Source organism: Polyodon spathula, chromosome 10 (genome assembly GCF_017654505.1).
Source record: "Polyodon spathula isolate WHYD16114869_AA chromosome 10, ASM1765450v1, whole genome shotgun sequence".
Classification (NCBI taxonomy): Eukaryota; Metazoa; Chordata; class Actinopteri; order Acipenseriformes; family Polyodontidae; genus Polyodon; species Polyodon spathula.
Genome location: NC_054543.1, coordinates 38,320,402 through 38,340,516, shown reverse-complemented (window position 1 = coordinate 38,340,516; position 20,115 = coordinate 38,320,402). Strand labels below are relative to the sequence as shown.

Genomic DNA, 20,115 nt, shown 5'->3' with positions numbered 1-20,115 from the left:
TTACTAAAGTTTTGAATAATGTGTAAATGTGAACAAAAATAAATTCTTTAAACACTGTTTTTTTCAATTTATGACTCAAATGTGTACATTTATTGGTAGAATAAAAGCTGTTATCTTATGAGTAGGTACATTATAATCACTGTGGTCAGGACGTACAGATCTGCCAATGCTGTACTGCCATATATGTGTGTGTGGTTTGTATCCTTAATACCTACACTATACACCTCAAAAGTTATAGGCGCCGCCCTGGGTGACAAAACACCCAGTGACATTTCCATTATGTGGGTCTGATCATTTCTAGGGGGGAAAGAAAAATAAATAATCCCCAAAAGCAAGACATGTCTGGTTATTATTTATTTATTGTATTGCAATGCTGCTTTGTATTATGGATCCAGGTTATAAACCTTAATAGCCCATGCAATTAATATATAGCTGGTAACAAAGGACCAAACTCATTGTTCTTAGAAAGGGGATGGGCCAGCCTTGATCCTTAACATGCATTGTAAGAATCTCTTAAGCCAGGCAAAAGGTATTTTGATTTAGACAGCAGATTTACATCCATCTGTGCTGCAGTCTCCCAACTGGGCAAATTCAAAACAGTTTCCAGCCATTGGTCTGCAGGTGGTTCAGTCGTTCCAAACCATGAATCCTAAAAATAAATAAAAATGATTTTTAAATTGCTGTGTACAGTATTTAGGTTCACAATCCGGGGGGCTATACAACTACACTACTCCAAGTAAATAACATTAACAGGAGAGTCAATGGTTCAGTGCTTGATCTCAATGATGTCCTGATTTATTTTGGTTTTTGCCATGTGTTCACATGTCAGTGGATGGCAGCCTACAGTAATGTCACTCATTTGGGATACTTAAACCTTACGATTATTCAAATAGAATAACATGTATGGTACCATAGATATGATACAAATGAAAAAAAAAGTGTTTGAATTAGCGTGTATATGGTGTGTTTATATAACAAGTGTCTATTTTAAAAAATGTTTGGAAACGTAAGTCAGAAATAACAAATCCGCATTAAAACAGGCTCTGCAAGAGTGCTTGTCTTATTTTGCTTCATCCAGCTCACTGACAGCTCATGTTACCAGAGGAAGCCGAGCACCATTCTCACACAACTCCGATTTGTTGGTTGCTGTATGATTGGTACTACCATAGAGATTAAATATATGATAATGTTCGCCTTTTGTAATGCTGTAGTTGGGAGCCATAGTTAAGAGACAGGTCGATTTGTGTTCCGCCTTAAAACGAGAATACAAGTGTTAGTGTAATAACATTACGGGGAAAATGGGTGCCATGACTGTACCGCCTTATTAGTGTGTTCTGCAGTATAAAGGGTTGCTTTATAAAAGGGGAAACACCGTATATGAGTGTGTGTGTATATATATATATATATGTGTGTGTGTGTGTGTGTATATATATATATATATATATATATATACACACACACACACACATACATACATACATACATACATACACAGTTCCAGTCAAACGTTTGAGTACACCTGCTTGAAATCAGGTATTTCATGATTATCTATGCTTTTAACTGTATAAACACTTAATATTTCAACATATGATACGTGTACTTATATAAGCTGATAATCATAAGTGAATTGCATTAAAAAATGTAAATCTTGTCAATTTCAAGAAATGGTCACCCAAAATATGCTCAGTTAAGCAAAGAAAAAAAAGTCTGGAATTACTTTAAGAAATGAAGGTCAATCTTTAAGACAAATCGCAAGAACTTTGCAAGTGTCTGTAACTGCTGTTGCCAAGACCACCAAATGATCTGAAGAAACTGGCACTCATGAGGACCGAACAAGGTTAGGCAGGCCAAGGGTGACCTCAGAAAGTTCACTCCAGTCACAAGTCTGTGAAACCGGCGATTAACTGCCCTTGAAATACAAGCTCAGCTAAATGCTACTAGAAGTACAGATGTTTCAACACCAACTGTTCAGAGGAGATTGCGTGAAGCTGGCCTAACTGGAAGAATTGCTGCAAAGAAACCATTGTTAAGAGTGCAGAATAAGAGGAAGAGACTTGCCTGGGCTAAAAAACACAGAAACTGTACGTCTGAGGAGTGGAAGTTGGTCTTACGGACCGATGAGTCAAAATTTGGAATATTTGGGTCCAACCGCCGAGTATTTGTAAGACGCAGAGAGGGTGAGCGCATGAGTTCTGCATGTGTGGTTCCCACTGTCAAGCATGGAGGAGGCAGTGTCAGTGGTCTGGGGTTGTTTTGCTGGTGACAGAGTTGGTGATCTTTACCAAGTCCATGGCAAGCTCAACCAGCACGGCTATCATAGCAAACTTCAGAGGCATGCCATTATGGCTAGTTGGGCAGTCCTTCATTCTTCAGCAAGATAATGACCCGAAACGCATCTCAAAGTTGTGCAAGAACTATCTGGCGAAAAAGGAAAGTGAAGGACAACTCAATCTAATGACCTGGCCTGCCCAGTCTCCAGACCTCAATCCTATAGAACTTGTATGGGACGAACTAGACAGAAGAGTCAAAGCAAAGCTGGGAAGACATGTCGGGTGATTTCCTGCTGAAACTTGTTAACCGAATGCCTCGTATTTCTGAGGCTGCTATTAAGGCAAAAGGTGGCTATTTTAAGGAATCCAAGATTTAGAGACTATTTTAAATTTTCTTGGACGTTGCTTTGATACTCCTTATGTTTTGTTTTGTATATTGTAACATGTGTTTTCATTTTCAAGTATTTACAGAAACGTATACGACGTAAAACATTGTCAATTATGAAAAAAAACCTAGTTTCCAGCAAGTGTACTCAAACTTTTGACTGGTACTGTAAATATAAATATATATATACACACACAAGTGTATAACGTTCTAGCGTTGAATAACTTGGCACTACAGATGGAATTTTTCTTTAACCTCATTCTTATTTTGGATCTTGCATCCATACAAACCCAACGACAGAATGAATAAACATAAAGACAACAGACACATCCTGCAAGTTGGGAGTTGTTTAGTTGCTGTGTTAATGGTCTTTTTAAACTCACAATGGACACGTTTCACATCACCAGTTACTATAAAGATAGATAAACTGTGTATAAAGCTGCTCATATTGGTCTAAAAACTTGTATCAGATATTATATACCCCCAAGAGACATATAGTTTAACATGTACATTTATAGAACAACATCCGTCTTTGGCACATAGTGTACCCTGGGAGGTAAATGCCACTGTATGAAAGCTACCACCATGCATATTGCATGCCCGTTTACTGCAGTGACATTTTTTTTCACTTTACAAAAATACAGTTACTTACCTCACTTAACCTGATCCAACACTCCTCTAACTTGTTGCCGTGATTCTGGCTAATTTTCAAAGCCTTTTGCAGAAAAGATTTCACTAACTTCAGCTGCCCGGATATTAAGTACATATATGCTTTAAGATGAAGAAACCTGGGATCATATTGCACGAAGGTTGCATATCTTGACTTGAAATCACTGAAGTGCTGAGGGAAAAAAAGGAATTCAGATAACTAACTGCCTCAAAACACATACAATGTTCTACAAAATACATGTAATAAATTGATCAAGAAAATAAAGCCCAAGTAGTTAAGAAGATTCAATGATTTACTCCAGTAATCACCTTTTGTGTCCTATTGTAAATCTCCACAGTGTGGTTGTTCTTGTCAACCAAAGCCTTCCTGAACACCAGAACAAAACACTCTAAAAACTTGACATGTCCATTAATAGAGTAAACAGATGATGGAGCCTGATCCACGATTCTTAGAGCTTTCACAAAAAAGTAACGTGATTGATCCCATTCATTAAGCCTTGCAAACCTGTTTAATAATAGTACACATAATAATTACAATGACATTATTATTGTTCATTTATCTAAAAACATGTGGTTGTTACCAACAATATGAATTGTGTCTCCAGTGAAAGTGTGTCTCCAGTGAAAAAGAACTCCACTATGCACACAGTAACTGTTTTTTGTTCCAATCAGTACATTTAAAAATAAAATACAGCACGCCTGGTTTTCTAGACCACATACTATGTACTACACAGTTAAAGAATTTGTACTGTATGCATGCATAGCAACGATTTGAATTCATTGGCTACTTTACCAAAGTGCTAATGATGCATATAGGTTCAGCATTAAGCTCTTCTCTGCCATGATAATTGGGTCAGATTGGGCCTCTTCAACAAAGCTCAAACATTCATCAAATTGTTTCAAAGCAAACCCTATAAAAGAAAATGTTAAACCATATGAAACACGTAACATTTAAATTGACTTTTTCTTAATAGATCTCATTTTGAAGTCTATCCTCACATTGTTTCAAATCCCACAACATAATTGAGCAAATAACACTGTTCTGTTACTAAGCACATGTAGAACCTTAAAACAAATGCACTCATGCCAGCTTCCTTGAATCCTGTACAATTACAGTATGTAGTTATTTGAAGTAGGAGACTTTATATTTTGATGTTCTACAATGTTTAATTTACTTTCCAAAAAGCAAATTAGTGCAAAAAATACTTGCCTCCTTCAAGAAGAATGTCGAAGCACGCTGCATAGAACCAGCCTTTTCCAATGCTATTCTGAAGGGTATTTACAAGATATTCTAGAATACACAGCAGTTCAACACAATCAGCATACCTGGGAGGATTTGATGACATAATATGTATTAGTTGTAGCTTGAAAATCTATTAACAACTAATATCTAACAACTTTAATATTACCAGTAAGTAAACAGTGATTCTGTTAAAAAAAAACTTAAAAGTAGTAATAAATAAACCTGTGAGTGAGCAACAGTGGTATATGCATCAATGAAATAGCAATGACATCAAAACTCGGCTTGTTCAGCAACTCTGCAAACTTATGAGCCAGGTAACCTGTAAAGAGCAAAAATGATTATATATATATGTGTGTGTGTGTGTGTATATATATATATATATATATATATATATATATATATATATATATATATATATATATATATATATATATGTGTGTGTGTGTGTATATATATATATATATATATATATATATATATATATATATATATATATATATATATATATATATATATATATATATATATAATACACACACACACGTTATTTAAATGTACTGTAATTACCGTATTGAATGGATTCGTCTAGCTTTCCAGAGCACAGTCTGACAGTGGATAGTGTATGCGCAAAGTTACCAACCATCATTAATCTTTCTGCAGTATGTGGAAGTTCAGCACATGTTTTAATTAGAAATTCTTCATATCGTTTGCATTCATCTACTAACCCCATGATCTGACAGTAATGGAAAGAATCAATGTGCGCAGAAAGAATCTGTAGGAAAATTGGTAAAAAAAAACATGGCTTGATACAAGGAAAGCAATTCCCTGTGTTTAGCTGTTTCATTTAGGTTTAAACATACTTCCTTTTTCATGTGTTGTAATTGTTCTCAACAGAATACTACAGGAATGTACAGTGGTTTGCAGAAGTATTCACGTCCTACCAATAATGTCACATTTTGTTGAATTACAGATAATGTGTGCACAGTTTTTCAACCAAACTTTTGTATTCCAAGCTGTAGTGGTTAAACTGAACACTGTTATATGAGGAGGAGGTTAAATGTCAGCAAAACCTGCAAAGAAAATTAACAAAATTAAATTTACTAGTTGCATAAGTATTCCCCCCTTAAGTCCGTACTTGATAGTAGCAGGTTTTGCAACAATTACTGCTATGAGTCTCTTTGGATAGGTCTCTACTAGTTTTGTACAGTAGGATGCTGAAATTTTTGCCTATTCTTCACAGGAAAATTGCTCTAGTTCTGATAAGTTTGTTGGGGATCGTCGATGGACTGCAATCTTCAAGTCTTGCCATAAATTTTCGATCGGATTCAAGTCAGGACTTTGACTGGACCACCCAAGAACATGAATTCTCTTCTTGTTCAACCACTCCAGTGTGGCTTTGGCCTTGTGCTTCAGGTCGTTGTCCTACTGAAATGTGAATTTCCTCCCCAGTTTCAGAGTCTTGGCTGACTCAAACAGGTTTTCCTTAAGGATTCGCCTATAATTTGCACCATCCATTCTCCCCTCTATGCTGACAAGCTTCCCAGTTCCTGCTGAACAGAAGCATCCCCATAACATGATGCTGCCACCACCATGCTTGATAGTTGGGATGGTGATGTGCAGTGTTGGGCTTGTGCCAGACGTAACGCTTGGAATTTAGACCGAAAAGTTCAATTTTTGTCTTGTCTGACCACAAAACATTTTTCCACATGTCTGCAGTATCATCTGCATGCTTTTTCGCAAACTCCATACATGCTTTAAGATTAGGCTTTTTGAGTAAGTACTTTATTGTAATAGTAGATTGTGTAGATTCTACATGTAAAGTATAATTTGAAAGCATCATGGAGTACAATCAAGTGCCAACAAAATGTGAAAACTTTATGGGGGGGGGGGGGGGGTGAATACTTCTGGAAACCACTGTACATTGGGAGCTCTATTTATTTCATTTAAAACAGCCTTTTCGCCTGTTCCGTTATCCTCATTTGTAAAACAACCACAATACTATATAGTATCTATACAGTATATTCATTGATTGCTAAATTTAAAGTTTCATATTCATATAAATGACACTGGTAATAAACATTAAATTATGTTAAAAGGAAGTACAATTGTTTTTTCAAATATTGACATTTCACAAACCTTATTCTGATCCAAACAGAGTTTTGCGGTGTTCAGTTCCATTAGAATAACAAGGGAGGAGGTCCTTTTGTACCCTGGTGATCTGTTCATGCAGTATATTTGCCACATGTAGGACAGACAACAGATCTGTTGATGCAAAAATGCTAATCTTTTCTCCCTGTAATAAAAAGGGCAGAGAAAATGGAGCAACACAGTTTAAAATATTGTTACCTTATTGACTTTCTGTTATCTATGTTCCACTTAAGGTAAAAATGCTAAAAAGTCTTTCAACTACATGAAGCACTGGATGCTCTATCATTAAACACAATGTGGGAATGTCAACCCCTTCCGCTACAGAAGCTTCAATGATTTGTCCCATTATGCATTTACTGTAGAATACTTTGGACAATATGTAACAAAAAAAAAAAAAAAAGAGTAATACTGAGTCAAAATACATATCATTTAAAATACCTACTTCAGAACTGTTTTCTTTGATCCATGTAAAGAGAATTTTGCTTTCTCAACCATGTATTTAACCAACACTTCAATTACATTCATTGGAAGTCTTCTTTTAAGCAGCTTCAAAGCCATTCTAAACATATCTTGGGATTCTTTTATTTGGCCTGTGTTAAACAGAACCTTTAAATATCAGTGGAAAAAAAAAAAAAAAAAAACAACAATTAAAAATTTCATTTGGTTTCAACTTTATTGAATATAAGACTATCAAGGAGACGGACATCCACAAGAAAGCAAAAAAGTAAAAAAAAATAATCACACTCACAAATACCCTTAGAGAGCAGTCAAGATGTTTAAATATCATTTTGTTCACCAAATGGATAATACACAAAAAAATACTATGTTTGTAATAAAAACCTGAAAGAATGCAATCTACCTTTGCCAAAAATATATTGTGTTTAAGTTTTGTAATTATTACAGTAAGATAATGAATTTAAAATATTTTATCACATCAACGATCATTATATACTTGGCCCAATTACAGTATTCGGTATGATAATATTTCATTAAACTGTCAAGTTACAAGAAAACACAACCCTTATTAAATGATACCCCACATCCGATAACACTAGGGATTATTTCTTTCACTTTAGTTTAGATAATTAAAATATTACCCAATGTTAACAAAAATGATCCGGGGTTGCATTAAATAACAATTTTGATTTATATTTGATCAAATACCTCTCCTTTAAGGCGATATGCACATGCCTTCTCAAAGCACCTGATTTTTACTTTGCCCTTTGACTCAGCTGTTTCAAATGGAGGTTTCCCAGCTCTTAACAAATCCAGAATGATTGTCGCTTCATTTAGATATGACAAGGCCTGGAAGAAAGCAAGTCCTTCAAAGTAGTAGTCATGTAAAAATTCCTTCAAAATAGGTCACATCATAAAGGCCAAAACGTACCTTTAAGTTATTGGATAGAATTGTAGCAGCAGCAGCAGTTTCGAGCAGGAAGTAGAAAGTCTTTGGTACATCGCCCACCCCCATACAATGTCGGACCATGGGACATAAAACACATTCCACAATATCTGCGCATTTACACTTTCTACAGGTCTGAGCAACTTCTTCACTCCCTACCAAAATGTCATTTAGTTTTACCAGGAAGCTGCCTTCAAAACTGGGGGAAAAATGTAATAAAAATGAATGCACAGTTCACTTCTGTTGTGTAAAGCCAAGCTAAGACTTTCTACAAATGCACATATAATCAATCACTGAGGGTGTCTGTAATTGTACTAAGGCAGGGGCTATGCTGGTATTAGTAGGCTTTGTAAATCTAGCCCCCTATTTACCATTTCATCAGAATTGGCACAGTGGGTGGTTGTCTTACAATCCAGCCATAGTCCAAAAAATAGTTAAATATGTTTTCAGTATTAACCTACCGGCTACTATCAATAGGGGCAACTTTGTTGAGTCCAGTTCTGGATTTTCCATAAGAACTTGATGAACTTCCTGCAGAGAAAAAAAAAAAAGCTGACTATTTTTTGCAAAAATTTGTAATGGCAATGCACCTTTTAGCATTTTTAAAGCTTGTGTTGTTTGTATATGTTTCTTTTTTCACTGTATAAAATAAGAGGCACATGTTCATTAGGCAAACATATCTGAACGTATATGAAACACACTTTTTTCACATGATTTTTAATACTATAAAAAATAGCCCAAATATATTATATTATCATAGTATTTATTTTGAAATGTACAATGTTTTACAGTTAAATACTAAATTTGTGACACAAATATCGATTATTTAGTTTGACTCAACAGGTGAAAGTGAAGTCACCAAAATGGTCAATTGAATTCAAAACAAAACCTCAGAATAAACTAAACGGGCACTCTAATCAACAGTAATGGATTTATTGTACCGGAAAATTTAAGATGGCTGCCCTTAATTATTTTTGTTAGGAGTAAATATTGCTTACCGAATATATCTGCAACACTTTCCAGTTGGTTGTTTACAGTATCAGAGTTATTCTCTAGGACTTTCATACCAATAGCAGCACTATGTCCTAAAATAAATTCATCCCCACCACACGTGCGGCACCGACAAGCCTGGTTCAGAAGATATGTGACACACTTCAAATGAATAGCCTTCCTTTGATCCTTAAGCCACAACTCATAGGCAGTTTCCATTACAAGGGATGAGCAGAATCTCATAATCTTGCACTTCCAGGCTGTTTGATTTTTACTTGTTGCCTTGTCAGTTACTTCTGACTCTAGATGAAAAAAAGAATAATGCTCTTCCATTTTTTTAATCAATGAATGAACAGCTTTGTCTTTCCACACTTATCTGTTTGTTAAGTATACTTGTAAAAAATGATCTTTTACTAATTTTGACCTAAATGGTAAGAAATATGTGCCTGTAAGGTGCAATGGAGAGATGACATTTTTGGCAAAAATATTAAACAAATGTTAATTCCCAACTGCTGTGACACTATATTTTAGACTCTTATTAATATATTTAATTTTTACCAATATTATCTGGGTTTATGCTCTGTTGAGCTGTTGCACAGAAGCACTGCAGGGTGTTTTCATGTTTTTTCTCCATTGTAAAGGGATGCCAAGTTTCTTTACGTCTGGAGGCACATTCAAAAGTATGAGATTCGAAGAGCGAATCCAGTGACTGATTTAACTTTTGGTCCGTTCCCTCTATCAGGATATATTGCAGCATCTGGGTGGTAAAAGTGTACCCAATTATGGAAGCAAACTTTACTATCATTTGCTCTGCAGGTTGCATATGATCAAGCTGGGCCAAAGCCATACCTGTAAAAAAAAAACAAAACAAAAAAAAAAAAACCACATGCAAACAAAGTTACATCTACTTTACCAATTTGTTTTATAAAACATGGTACACTCTTTTACTTCACCAAAAATTTAAATCAGTTCGCCTGATGCTAAATAACTTTCAATATAGTAACAGCACCAGTGTTTAAAATGGAAAATGCTAGTAAAATATATTTTGTAAAATTACAAAATAATAATACATGCCTTTTAGTGTGAGTGGAATTTGGATTTCATGCAATGTCACTGCTTCTCCAATGAAGCACACATATTTCTGATCCTCTAATGAAGACATATCCAGTGATTTGATCATACGAGTCCTTAGTGGCTCTGTTTTAGAACTGCCTAAGAACACATTTCAAGGAACAAAATGTTAATGCTCAAATGATAAATGTTACCCTTGAGTATGTAAGTATTTATATAAAATGTAAGCAAGTAAAACTGATTACATTGCTTCCCATCTTCCGGTTTGCAGCTTTGACTTGCTTTGGGGTTTTCAATGACTATTTTTGGTTCAGGAAACAGAATATCAAAATCTTCTTCATCTTCTTCATCTAGTTGTTCCAACACTATCATCTTGCTTAAATAAAGGCTCTTTAATAACTCTTCACAATAATAGGGCACACCATGACTTCGTTCCACCAACAATCTAAAAAAAAAAAAAAATCACAATGTATTATGTATAAACAAATCCATATACAGTACAGTAACCAGGTCTGTCATTAGTTAGTGTTAGTTATGGGTGCAAATCAAGAATCATATACTTACAGTTCCATCTCCCTAGGAATTCTAACAACTCCCAATATTTGGCAAGCTAACTGTGCTATTACAGATGGCTCCAGTCCTGACAGCTTCACATACAATGTATTGGGATTTTTCATCACTTTGGCAGCAGCTGGAAAGGGTGGATTCTGAAGGTTAAAGGGGCAGAGTGCCATAATCATAAAAACTGATGTTTTCTCACACAATTCTATAATAAGCTCCCATGACGAAAAGTCAATGTAGTGTGCTTGATCAAAAACAAATAAGCATGCCTCAACTTCAAGTGCCTGTAGGTAAAGAACAAAAAAATAATTTGTATGGTAATACATGAATCAGTTGTGACTTTCAACACCCAAATCAGATATTTTACACTTATATATATAGTCCAGTTAGTGTGCTGGTAGACATGCATATCTTACTTACTGGAAAAAAAAAATGTTATAAAGAATATTATACCATGAAATCCAAAACACTAATCCACATGGAAAGGCATATATTTCACATATTTGTTAAACACTGAGACTGAAAGGTGTGAATATGTCAATATAAAATCTCTATATAAAATCAGTTTCAGAGCGATAGAATTTAAAGCTACAATCCTACAAGTCATTTTTTACCTCCTCACTTCAGATATTTAGATTTCAATGGATGAAAAATAACATTAGTTAGTAAGCCTGGCAAATAATGATCTAGGCAGAAAGAATAACACAGAAAAATACAGAACACAAATAACAGCATAACAAACAGGGAAGAAATGAAATATTAAAAAAGGAATGTAAATGGTAAAATGATGAAAACTTACATTCTTGCATAAGTCAATAAAGAAAGTCTTCATTTCCTGTATTTTAGTTTTATTGTCCAAAAGAGACACTTTTTTGGAAACTGGAAACTATGGGAAATAAACATGACTATAAATGACAATATCTTTGAACCTTTTAAGAAAAGTTATAAACAAAATGTAAAATTATAATATGGTATTACAGGCCCCTTTAAATGTGTCTCATGGAAAACACTGTACAACTACAAAATTATATCACAACTCATGGAAAATACTGTACAACTACAAAATGATATCACAAAAGTCTACCACAAGCCATAATAGTAGTACAGTATTTCAGGTTAGATTTCAAAGTGTCACATTTTTCAATTTATTCATTAAGTATATGGAAAACTACAGTGGTATGTAAATCAGTATGTTAGCGCAACATTATTCATCAGGTTTCATTCAACTTTATGAAGCAGCAATAATTAATTATATAGGGTGATGCAAAACCTTTGGCCATCGGTGTACTTTGATTGTGATGTTGTGTTAACATATATGTTAATGAATTATTGTACTACCAATAAATGCCTCCTTATGATCTTTAGGAAATTAAAAAAAAAAAAAACTTATTTTTTTAAATAACTATTACCTTAACAAGAAGAAGATCATTTAAGAGGCACAGATTCTCTTGCTGTTTTTGGTCTGTAATCTTGCTAAGCAATAACCTCTCACGTTCAGCATAACTCTTACAGTTCTGCACAGACAGTAAAATTGCCAGTAGGGTTTGTACTGTATAGAATTGCTGCTTAATGTCTGACTTTGCGATCTCAAATGCAATAACCCTGTAGAAAATACCAATAAATACATGTTATGTGAACAATTTACTAAATACTTCTCATAAGAAGAAGAGCGCCTGGTCAATTTATTTAGCTCTATACAAACCTATACAAGTTTACAGTTTTCTGTAATAATGCTCTATTAAAACATGCACAGGTCAACATAAAATGAAGAGTTGCTTTTGAAAACAAAGTTTCTTAGAAGAAACCTATTATCCATTAAACATGGGGTGTGTTCCATCATATCTTTGGACAGAGCTCTTATGCCAAAGCTTTATATCATATGTGACGCATAAGGTACATGGCTAAAAATAACAGTTCCTGATTGTGTATCTATCTGACAGGTATGTGCAGAGCCAGGCCTATGTAATGGATAATGGGTCCGTTCAGGGAGTCTTGCTTTTAAAAGGAACCCTATATTCCCTTTAAGAAATGTACTTGCTATCAGCCTTTAACCATGATTTTACTATACCAATGCACAGCTGTAAATACAAAACTACAGCAAGCAGTATCATGATTTAAAAAATGTAATACAGACAGATGTACTTTACTTGCACCTCCACTAGTCTATTTATTGCAATAGATAATAAATAGACAAGTGTCAGAAAACACCTGGACTGAAGATTTTCAAACCCAACTCTTTTACTGCTACTGACAAAAAACAGAAACAAACCTCACTCCTTCTTTTGCTGCTCGGTAGACAATTTCAGCCAACATACTGCTTTTTCCAAAACCAACATCTCCCTCGTACATAATAACATTTCTATAGTTTCTTGAACCTGAGCTTCTGCATTCCAAAAACTGCTTCAATGCACTGTTAAAAACATCAATTTCTTTGTCTCGTCCTGAAAACAAACATGCCAAACAAAAACTGGGGGCTCTTTCAAATTACAAATTCATACCTGCTAGATTTACTGTGGAAATGTGTTCTTAAATTGTATGAATCTTTTGCTTACTTAAGTGTATTGTTTTTTTGGAGACATTTTACATCAATTCTCCATATATATATAGTTAAACCAACCATCTCAAAACAGTTCTGATTTGATCAATTTGGTTAAAATTGCTTTACATCAACTAAGTTGGTTGTGTTCTCATTTCAAATTTGCCACCCAAGCCTATCTCTAGTTTTCTGCATGGTTTGTAAGCATGCTAGAAGGGAAACTGCAGTTTTCTTCGGACAGTTAAAGTTTTGGAAGTTAGACTAGGGACTCATAATCTAGGTTGTTTTGTTGTAAAATAGATTGTAAGCAGGTTTAAATAAATACTTGAGAACCTGATATATTAATAGGTACATTCCAACATACCTAAAAGGTGAAAACCTTCAACTCTTTCCATTGACATCCGTGCTTTTCCAACTGTTCTGAAAAGAAACATAGATAAGTTGCAGTCACACTGTTATGAAACTACTGTGACATTAAAATTGATCATATTACATAATAATTTAAAGGATCACAAAATATATGTACTCAGATCTCTATCTTTATTAACTGTCCTTTAAAATTGTTTTATACACTATATAATATAGCTGACATTACACACAATGTGTATAATGTGACCCTGAATGCAGGCATTCAATTTTATTGTATTTTATTGGTTTGAGTCCATAATGTGTGACTTACTTCTGTTTCCTGGCTAGGTACTGATAAATTGTTCCTGGATTCTGCACACCTTTCATCTGTCTTTTTGGTAATTCATTAAAGTAGAACGACGGCAGCTTTGAATGGACACATGTCTCTTTGTCACAAGAAACCACTCCAGGATAGTACATCATTAAGCGGGCTGCCATGTTTACCTTTCGGCCAATAACTGAGTGGAGAAAAGGAGTTTTGAAATCTTATTAAATGTCATTGGGTTTGGATCCCTCTGTTTATCACATTTTAGTGGGAATTAACATAATGAATAGGTTTCTTGGGTATGTGACATTACAAAATTGTAATACAGGGTTTTATGAAGGGGGCCTTGCTCCAAGCAAATGTGCTTATATGAACTCTTTAAGCCATTAAATAAAGGAAGTAGAAAAGCTAAGAACTAAAATACAGTACCTGTATACTCATGACGCACAGGATGTCCAACAACTCCACAGAACACAGGGCCACTTGTAACACCAACAGAAGTGGTACTGTAAAACCCCAAGCCACGTGGAACAAGTTTTTAATATTACCTACATCTGCCAGTGTGCATGTGTATGTATTTTTTATTGGTTTTAAATATGTATGCAGGATAACCAAGTGCATCATCATTTTACATTCTGAGGTAAAACTAACATTTTACAGCTTATGTTTCCTATTTTTATTTTCATACTTTTACTTCTGACTGTAGATGTCTTTGTCATACTCAGGATCAAGTAGAGATCTAGCTTTTTTTTTACCTTACTTTAAGTTCCTTAGAGCAATATGCATGGATATTAAATGCACACAGCAAGGCATATGCACATTCGTCCTCTCGTTTGTCCCCAGGGAGGCCAAAAACACACAGGAATGTGCAACCCTAAAAAACAACACAAAACATGCAAGATACTATACCAGTACCGTACCATACTATATTTAGTGTATACCTAGTTGAAGATAAAATTAAAACCAGTACCTTAGAAAACACATGTTGGGGCATTACTGAGAAGAAATATATTTGATTAGATCAATGTAAAATAATATCCCTTTTGACCATGCTTTATGCCTGCTCAAAAATAGCATGAGAACAATAACCTGTCTCTAAGTTATATAGTGACATAACAGCCACAGCACTGTTAAGATACATTTTTTAAAAAATCTTAAATTAAGGATAGTTTAAGTTTAAACAGAGCTATTTTTATTACAATATGACAGTAATTAGACACATTGCTACTGCCACCTAATGTCCTTGCATACTACCTACTTTGTCAAACATGAATACTTTATTGATTCGTCCTTGATGTTTCCTTATCAACTGGCCTATTCCAAGGGCAGCATTCTGCATTATCAAGCAAAGCTCTGTTTCAGTTGTACCCGTCTTGAATTGGAGGTTAACAAATACAATAGTCACTGGTCTCATTTCTGACAAGTACTCCAGAGGCTGGTCATCATCAATCTTACAGGACAAGCAAAACACTCATCAGCTTGGTCTGCTACATCACATACTGTTTTCTTTAAAGATATATTTATATATAGTTATAGTTCTTTACAAAGATCAACATAAAAAAAGGTGTTTTGTTTTTTTATGCCGTCATGTGGATTAAAGTTAGGAAGCACAAAAGACAAGTGAAGTTTTTTTTCAGGATAACTTTACTAGAAATCATTAAAAAAAAACACAAAACATTTTAGTTGCTATCAGCCATACCTTTAATTAGAATATCAATGTTTAAAATATTTATGAAATACAAAAATAAGCAATATAGCTTAAAGGCAAATTGGTATGGGCATGGCAAATAAGAGTTATCTTGACTAATGTGGTGTTCTTGTCATGTTTCTGTATAATTTAATCCAGTCTGGAGACTTTATTTTTTAAGTTTATAAAGCACCACTCTGGACTCAACAGAATTCAGAATCACGTGTAAACTCACACTCAGTAATCGGTGTATAACCTTTAATCTGTTCCCCTGCAACACTTTGCTCCTACTGGATATAAGAAATACCACATTTTCTCTAACAGTAAAAAGGTTTCAATAACAATGTTCTACAGCAGAATTAAGACAAAATTGGTTTATTTTAGTTGTCATACCTTTTGCAAAACAGTTTGCATAACAAATTCTCGTAGATTTTTCTCAAGTTCAGAATCTGGCAGTAATCCTGAAGTCTTCCTCACAGAAACTAAAAACATAATAATGGGATTAAAAAAGGGCAAAAAATGGGGTACAGAATATATCTATTTTGTTTTAATGGATTTCTAAAATTACCATTTTTACTAGGTTCGTGCTGTAGAGGCGTTCCAAGTGACTCCAAATATGTCTCAACTGAAAATAACGATTCTCTCTTCAAGTATCTTACCTGTTTAAAAGAATTTTCAAAAATGGTAAGAGCAATATTGCTCACACTATAATGAAGACAAACTGGGCCAATATTCAATTTGAAATACTGAAGATACATTGAGTAAGTCATAAATTACCTATATATATATCCTATATATATATATATATATTATATATATATATATATATATATATATATATATATATATATATACACACAACCGACCTTATTTTGGAATAAAAGGTTAAACCGTGTAAGGGTAAGTTATCTACAAAAAGGAGCAACACAAAAAAAACTTTCTTTAAAAGTCAATTTTTATATCACATTTGTATTTTATTGAGCTGTATGCCTAGTTAAAGTTTTCAAAGTAATTGCCTAGTTTTCTTAAGCCATATTCCCATATACTCACTCTGGCTAAAAGGGTTACTTGAAAACATAGAGAAACAACTTCTTACCTTAACAGCTCTTTCATTTTCTATGGGGTCAGTTGCTATAGTATCTCTGTCGCACATTTCCCAAGCATTAGGTGAGAGTATAATTGAATGAGCAACAGCCAAACCTTCAGCAAGACGAACTTCGTCCACAGCATGGCCAATTACAACAAAATACTTTGAATCTTTATCTCCCATTACCACTTTGAAAATTTTCCCTGCAGATATGCCTAAACAAAGAATGATATAAATACTATCAAGGTCCCCCATGGCACACAAAGTACATCCCTCATGGCACAGTTCAACCCACTGCACCACAGAGCACTCTACAGTATATCAGATTTATTTTTATTTTGTGTGATATTCTGTAGAACTTCTTGCAACAAATGTCCATATAATATTTAGTCAGATTTAGGGCAAACGTAATATCAAAATATAGCATTTATATCTCAGAGAGAAAAACCATACCTCAAAACATTTACAAGTCATTTGGACAACATTTACCATAATAACCTATGGAAGGCACACAAGGTCGAAGGTCAATAGAATGGTAAATTTAGCTTCTGGGTTTCAACCATACAACTATGTCTGTACTGTATCTGAAATGGTTTGTGAGATATAAAATATCCAGTTTTTTTTATTGTAATATTAGGTTTTATTGATCTGGTAAATATATCTTTGTTATTAAGCTGCCTTTTATTTTTACCAGCTTTGTCAGCAGGTGGCAACATGCTCTAACACAACTAAAAATACACCAGATGTAGCTTTCATTAACCAACCTATTTTCACCCTAAGTTTGACTCCCACTTCAGTTTCTCTGTTGTCGCAATTATTCTGAATATTGAGACTACATTTCACAGCTAAAGAGATCATATTGCTCAATTGGATCCTCTCCACTCTCCAAAGGGCCAAAATAGCATCTCCTAAAACAAAAGAAGAAACAGATACCATTTATTATAATGTGTAATGCATGTAATGAAAACCAAAGAAAACCATTCACATAAAAAAAATCTGAAAATTAAATAAGTATAATCCGTCTAGGATCGGGCAAAATGTTCCCTGATATTCCTCCTAATTGTACCATATTTTCCATAATCATAAAAATTGCTTTTAATTTTAGGGTCTAATAATTTAAGGGTCTGACAAGTGATGTCTCACAAGCTGCTAGAATTGATAGTTATCTCATAATATCGATGAAGTACTTTGGTGTGTCCTTACCTGCGTAGTTCAAGATGTCTCCTCCTGATGTTAGAATATCTAAAAAAAATAATTCAACTTATTTTAACTGAACTTCTACATTTAAGAAAAAAAGAATGAACTGTCTAATAGATTTCTTTGTTCAAATAACAAAATTGCATTTTCTGTTCAAAATAAAAACTGATTGTGTGAAAGATAGGCAGGTACATTATATAAAAGAAAACAGAATCACCTGTCAAACATAAGAAATAAAGTATATGAACCAATAGTGCAACACTTTACAAAAAATAAACATAACATGAAAGACTGAATGTAGTTTTAGAAGAAAAAAAATTAGATAATGTACAGTATAGAAAAAATAAAGGAAAACAAACAGATAAATAGACAATGCCTGAAGGTTTAGGAATAGTAGACAGATACATCATTAACTATGTAGTAAATGACATCACAAACACATTAATGGATTTGAATACAAATAAGTCATCAAAAGCCTATCAGTGCTTCCACTGTTTGTTTTCAAACACACTTTCCCTTGGCAAAGATATGTTAAAGATACCGAAACATTGTGAAGATATCCATGTTCACACGTTATACATCTTCGCTACTGCAGACGTGTTACTGCAGTGAATGTGCATGGCAGGTAAGAATTATACAATTAGGCCTACTTCATTAGTTGAATGAACAGTAACCACTAAGCAGTAGCATTTAGAAAGATACCTACAATGTACTATATCACCAATGTATTTGTTAAGTGTCCTGGTTAGCTGATCTGCTCCATAGCCTTTTTTGCTGCTTATACTGAATTTTTCAGTCAGGGCTGTGAATCCTAAATTATCATGAAAGAAAAATATATAGTTTTCAGTTAATTAATTTATCATGAGCAAGCCATCCCTTAAAGTATAATGGTATCCCAAAATGTTATCTTTTTTTCTCAGAAAAAGCAGTACAGATGTTTGCTGCATGGGGCACCATTATGCTTGAGACCACTGGCTCATTAAAGTATTTTGCATTTTTTAATATACAGTTTAGTACAGGGTGCTGTGCTGTAACATCCAAGCTGGTTTTCCCGACTCAAGATCAGAGTACCCAGTAAAGTAAGCCAGCTTATGGCAAATGTATAGGGCTATACATTTTATAACATATGGAAAGAGTGGGCAAATTGGACACAATTCGGTTAAAGAAAAAAAAAGCTGACATTAGAATTGTACGTAAAAGTCACACTAGGTCTACTTGTTGTGAAAACTTAGCTGACAAAAACAGTCTGTTTCCAATTTTGACGTTTTTACATATTTTCTCAATTTCTAAAATGACCGTTTATTTATTTATTTATTTATTTATTTATTTATATTTAATGTACACGATTTATTCAAATCCAAAACAACACGCATTGCATTAGACAAAGCAGTATAGTGTAATTTAACTGATATGGACAACAGTATGCTACATTATTATTATAATACATATTATAAACAAATAAATAAATAAATACCTGAAATATCGACGAATAGAAGGACCCCGTGAAAGTTTTCAACGTATGGTATTTCCCGAGAGAGATCTGCATATACAACTAGATCAGGTACATGGGCAGCTATGCTACTAATTTTATAAGGCCCAGGCACCGTAGATTTAAGTTTCCCCATTTCACAAAAGTGGGAGAACTTAGTTACATTTTTCGCTGGTGTTGTTGCAATGAAAATAATATATTTGTCTTGACACCGTTGATTTTAATGTTCAAATCATTCGTTCTAACGAATATTCGAATTAAAACGGTTTACTCAAAATGTCAAATAAAACGGATAGGACATGTAGTAATATGGACTTCTGACCTGTTTGCACTATATTTGTGTTATTTGTACGCTAACTTGTCAATTATTTATCTATATATATATTTTGAGGCAGTGTGATATTTTTAAAACATCCCAGTGTGTTACTTCTCTCGGCGGAGCAAGAGCATCATCTGCCACCTAGTGAGTGTACCTGTTTTTGGCAAATAACTTAGCTGCTGTATACTGTATTGGCAATTTTAAAAGCTCCAGTGGAGAGTTCATTGTCCATTTTTGTGTACTTTAATTGTCACTTTGGGAGCAGTATTTATTTTTCAACACTACCGACTGCCTAGTAATACTATAGAAGTGGCCCAAATCCAACGTTTCAGTCAACATTGAGCCTGATTCTTCTAGAACAAGAACTGTGTACATCGTAGAAGAAACT

General features: G+C 34.1%; 1 protein-coding gene across 1 annotated transcript; it reads right to left on the bottom strand.

The window, feature by feature from the left end:
- Positions 1 to 486: 486 nt before the first annotated feature.
- LOC121321955 (adenylate cyclase type 10-like) lies at positions 487 to 19,544 on the bottom strand. The gene is made up of 32 exons (XM_041261342.1): positions 19,394 to 19,544; positions 18,626 to 18,730; positions 17,926 to 17,964; positions 17,487 to 17,630; positions 16,732 to 16,937; positions 16,204 to 16,294; positions 16,029 to 16,117; positions 15,207 to 15,398; positions 14,704 to 14,822; positions 14,378 to 14,454; positions 13,955 to 14,141; positions 13,640 to 13,695; positions 13,009 to 13,180; positions 12,149 to 12,341; positions 11,539 to 11,625; positions 10,743 to 11,023; positions 10,424 to 10,623; positions 10,182 to 10,319; positions 9,666 to 9,956; positions 9,116 to 9,409; positions 8,579 to 8,648; positions 8,103 to 8,316; positions 7,880 to 8,020; positions 7,192 to 7,321; positions 6,704 to 6,897; positions 5,135 to 5,339; positions 4,790 to 4,886; positions 4,535 to 4,650; positions 4,118 to 4,235; positions 3,634 to 3,829; positions 3,308 to 3,496; positions 487 to 649 (listed from the first exon to the last, which is right to left on the bottom strand). The coding sequence occupies exons 1-32, from the start codon at positions 19,542 to 19,544 to the stop codon at positions 491 to 493; spliced, it is 4,941 nt and encodes a 1,646-aa protein (XP_041117276.1). The 3' UTR covers positions 487 to 490.
- Positions 19,545 to 20,115: the final 571 nt, after the last annotated feature.

What these genes read in the sequence shown, in the direction of transcription:
- LOC121321955 (XM_041261342.1), bottom strand. Translation starts at nt 19,544, where the DNA reads ATGGGGAAACTTAAATCTACGGTGCCTGGGCCTTATAAAATTAGTAGC. An exon ending in CATTGGTGATATAGTACATT is followed by an intron (nt 17,965 to 18,625) that starts GTAGGTATCTTT and finishes TATTTTTTTTAG; the next exon opens with ATATTCTAACATCAGGAGGA. An exon ending in TCTGTTTGGATCAGAATAAG is followed by an intron (nt 5,340 to 6,703) that starts GTTTGTGAAATG and finishes ATTTTCCTACAG; the next exon opens with ATTCTTTCTGCGCACATTGA.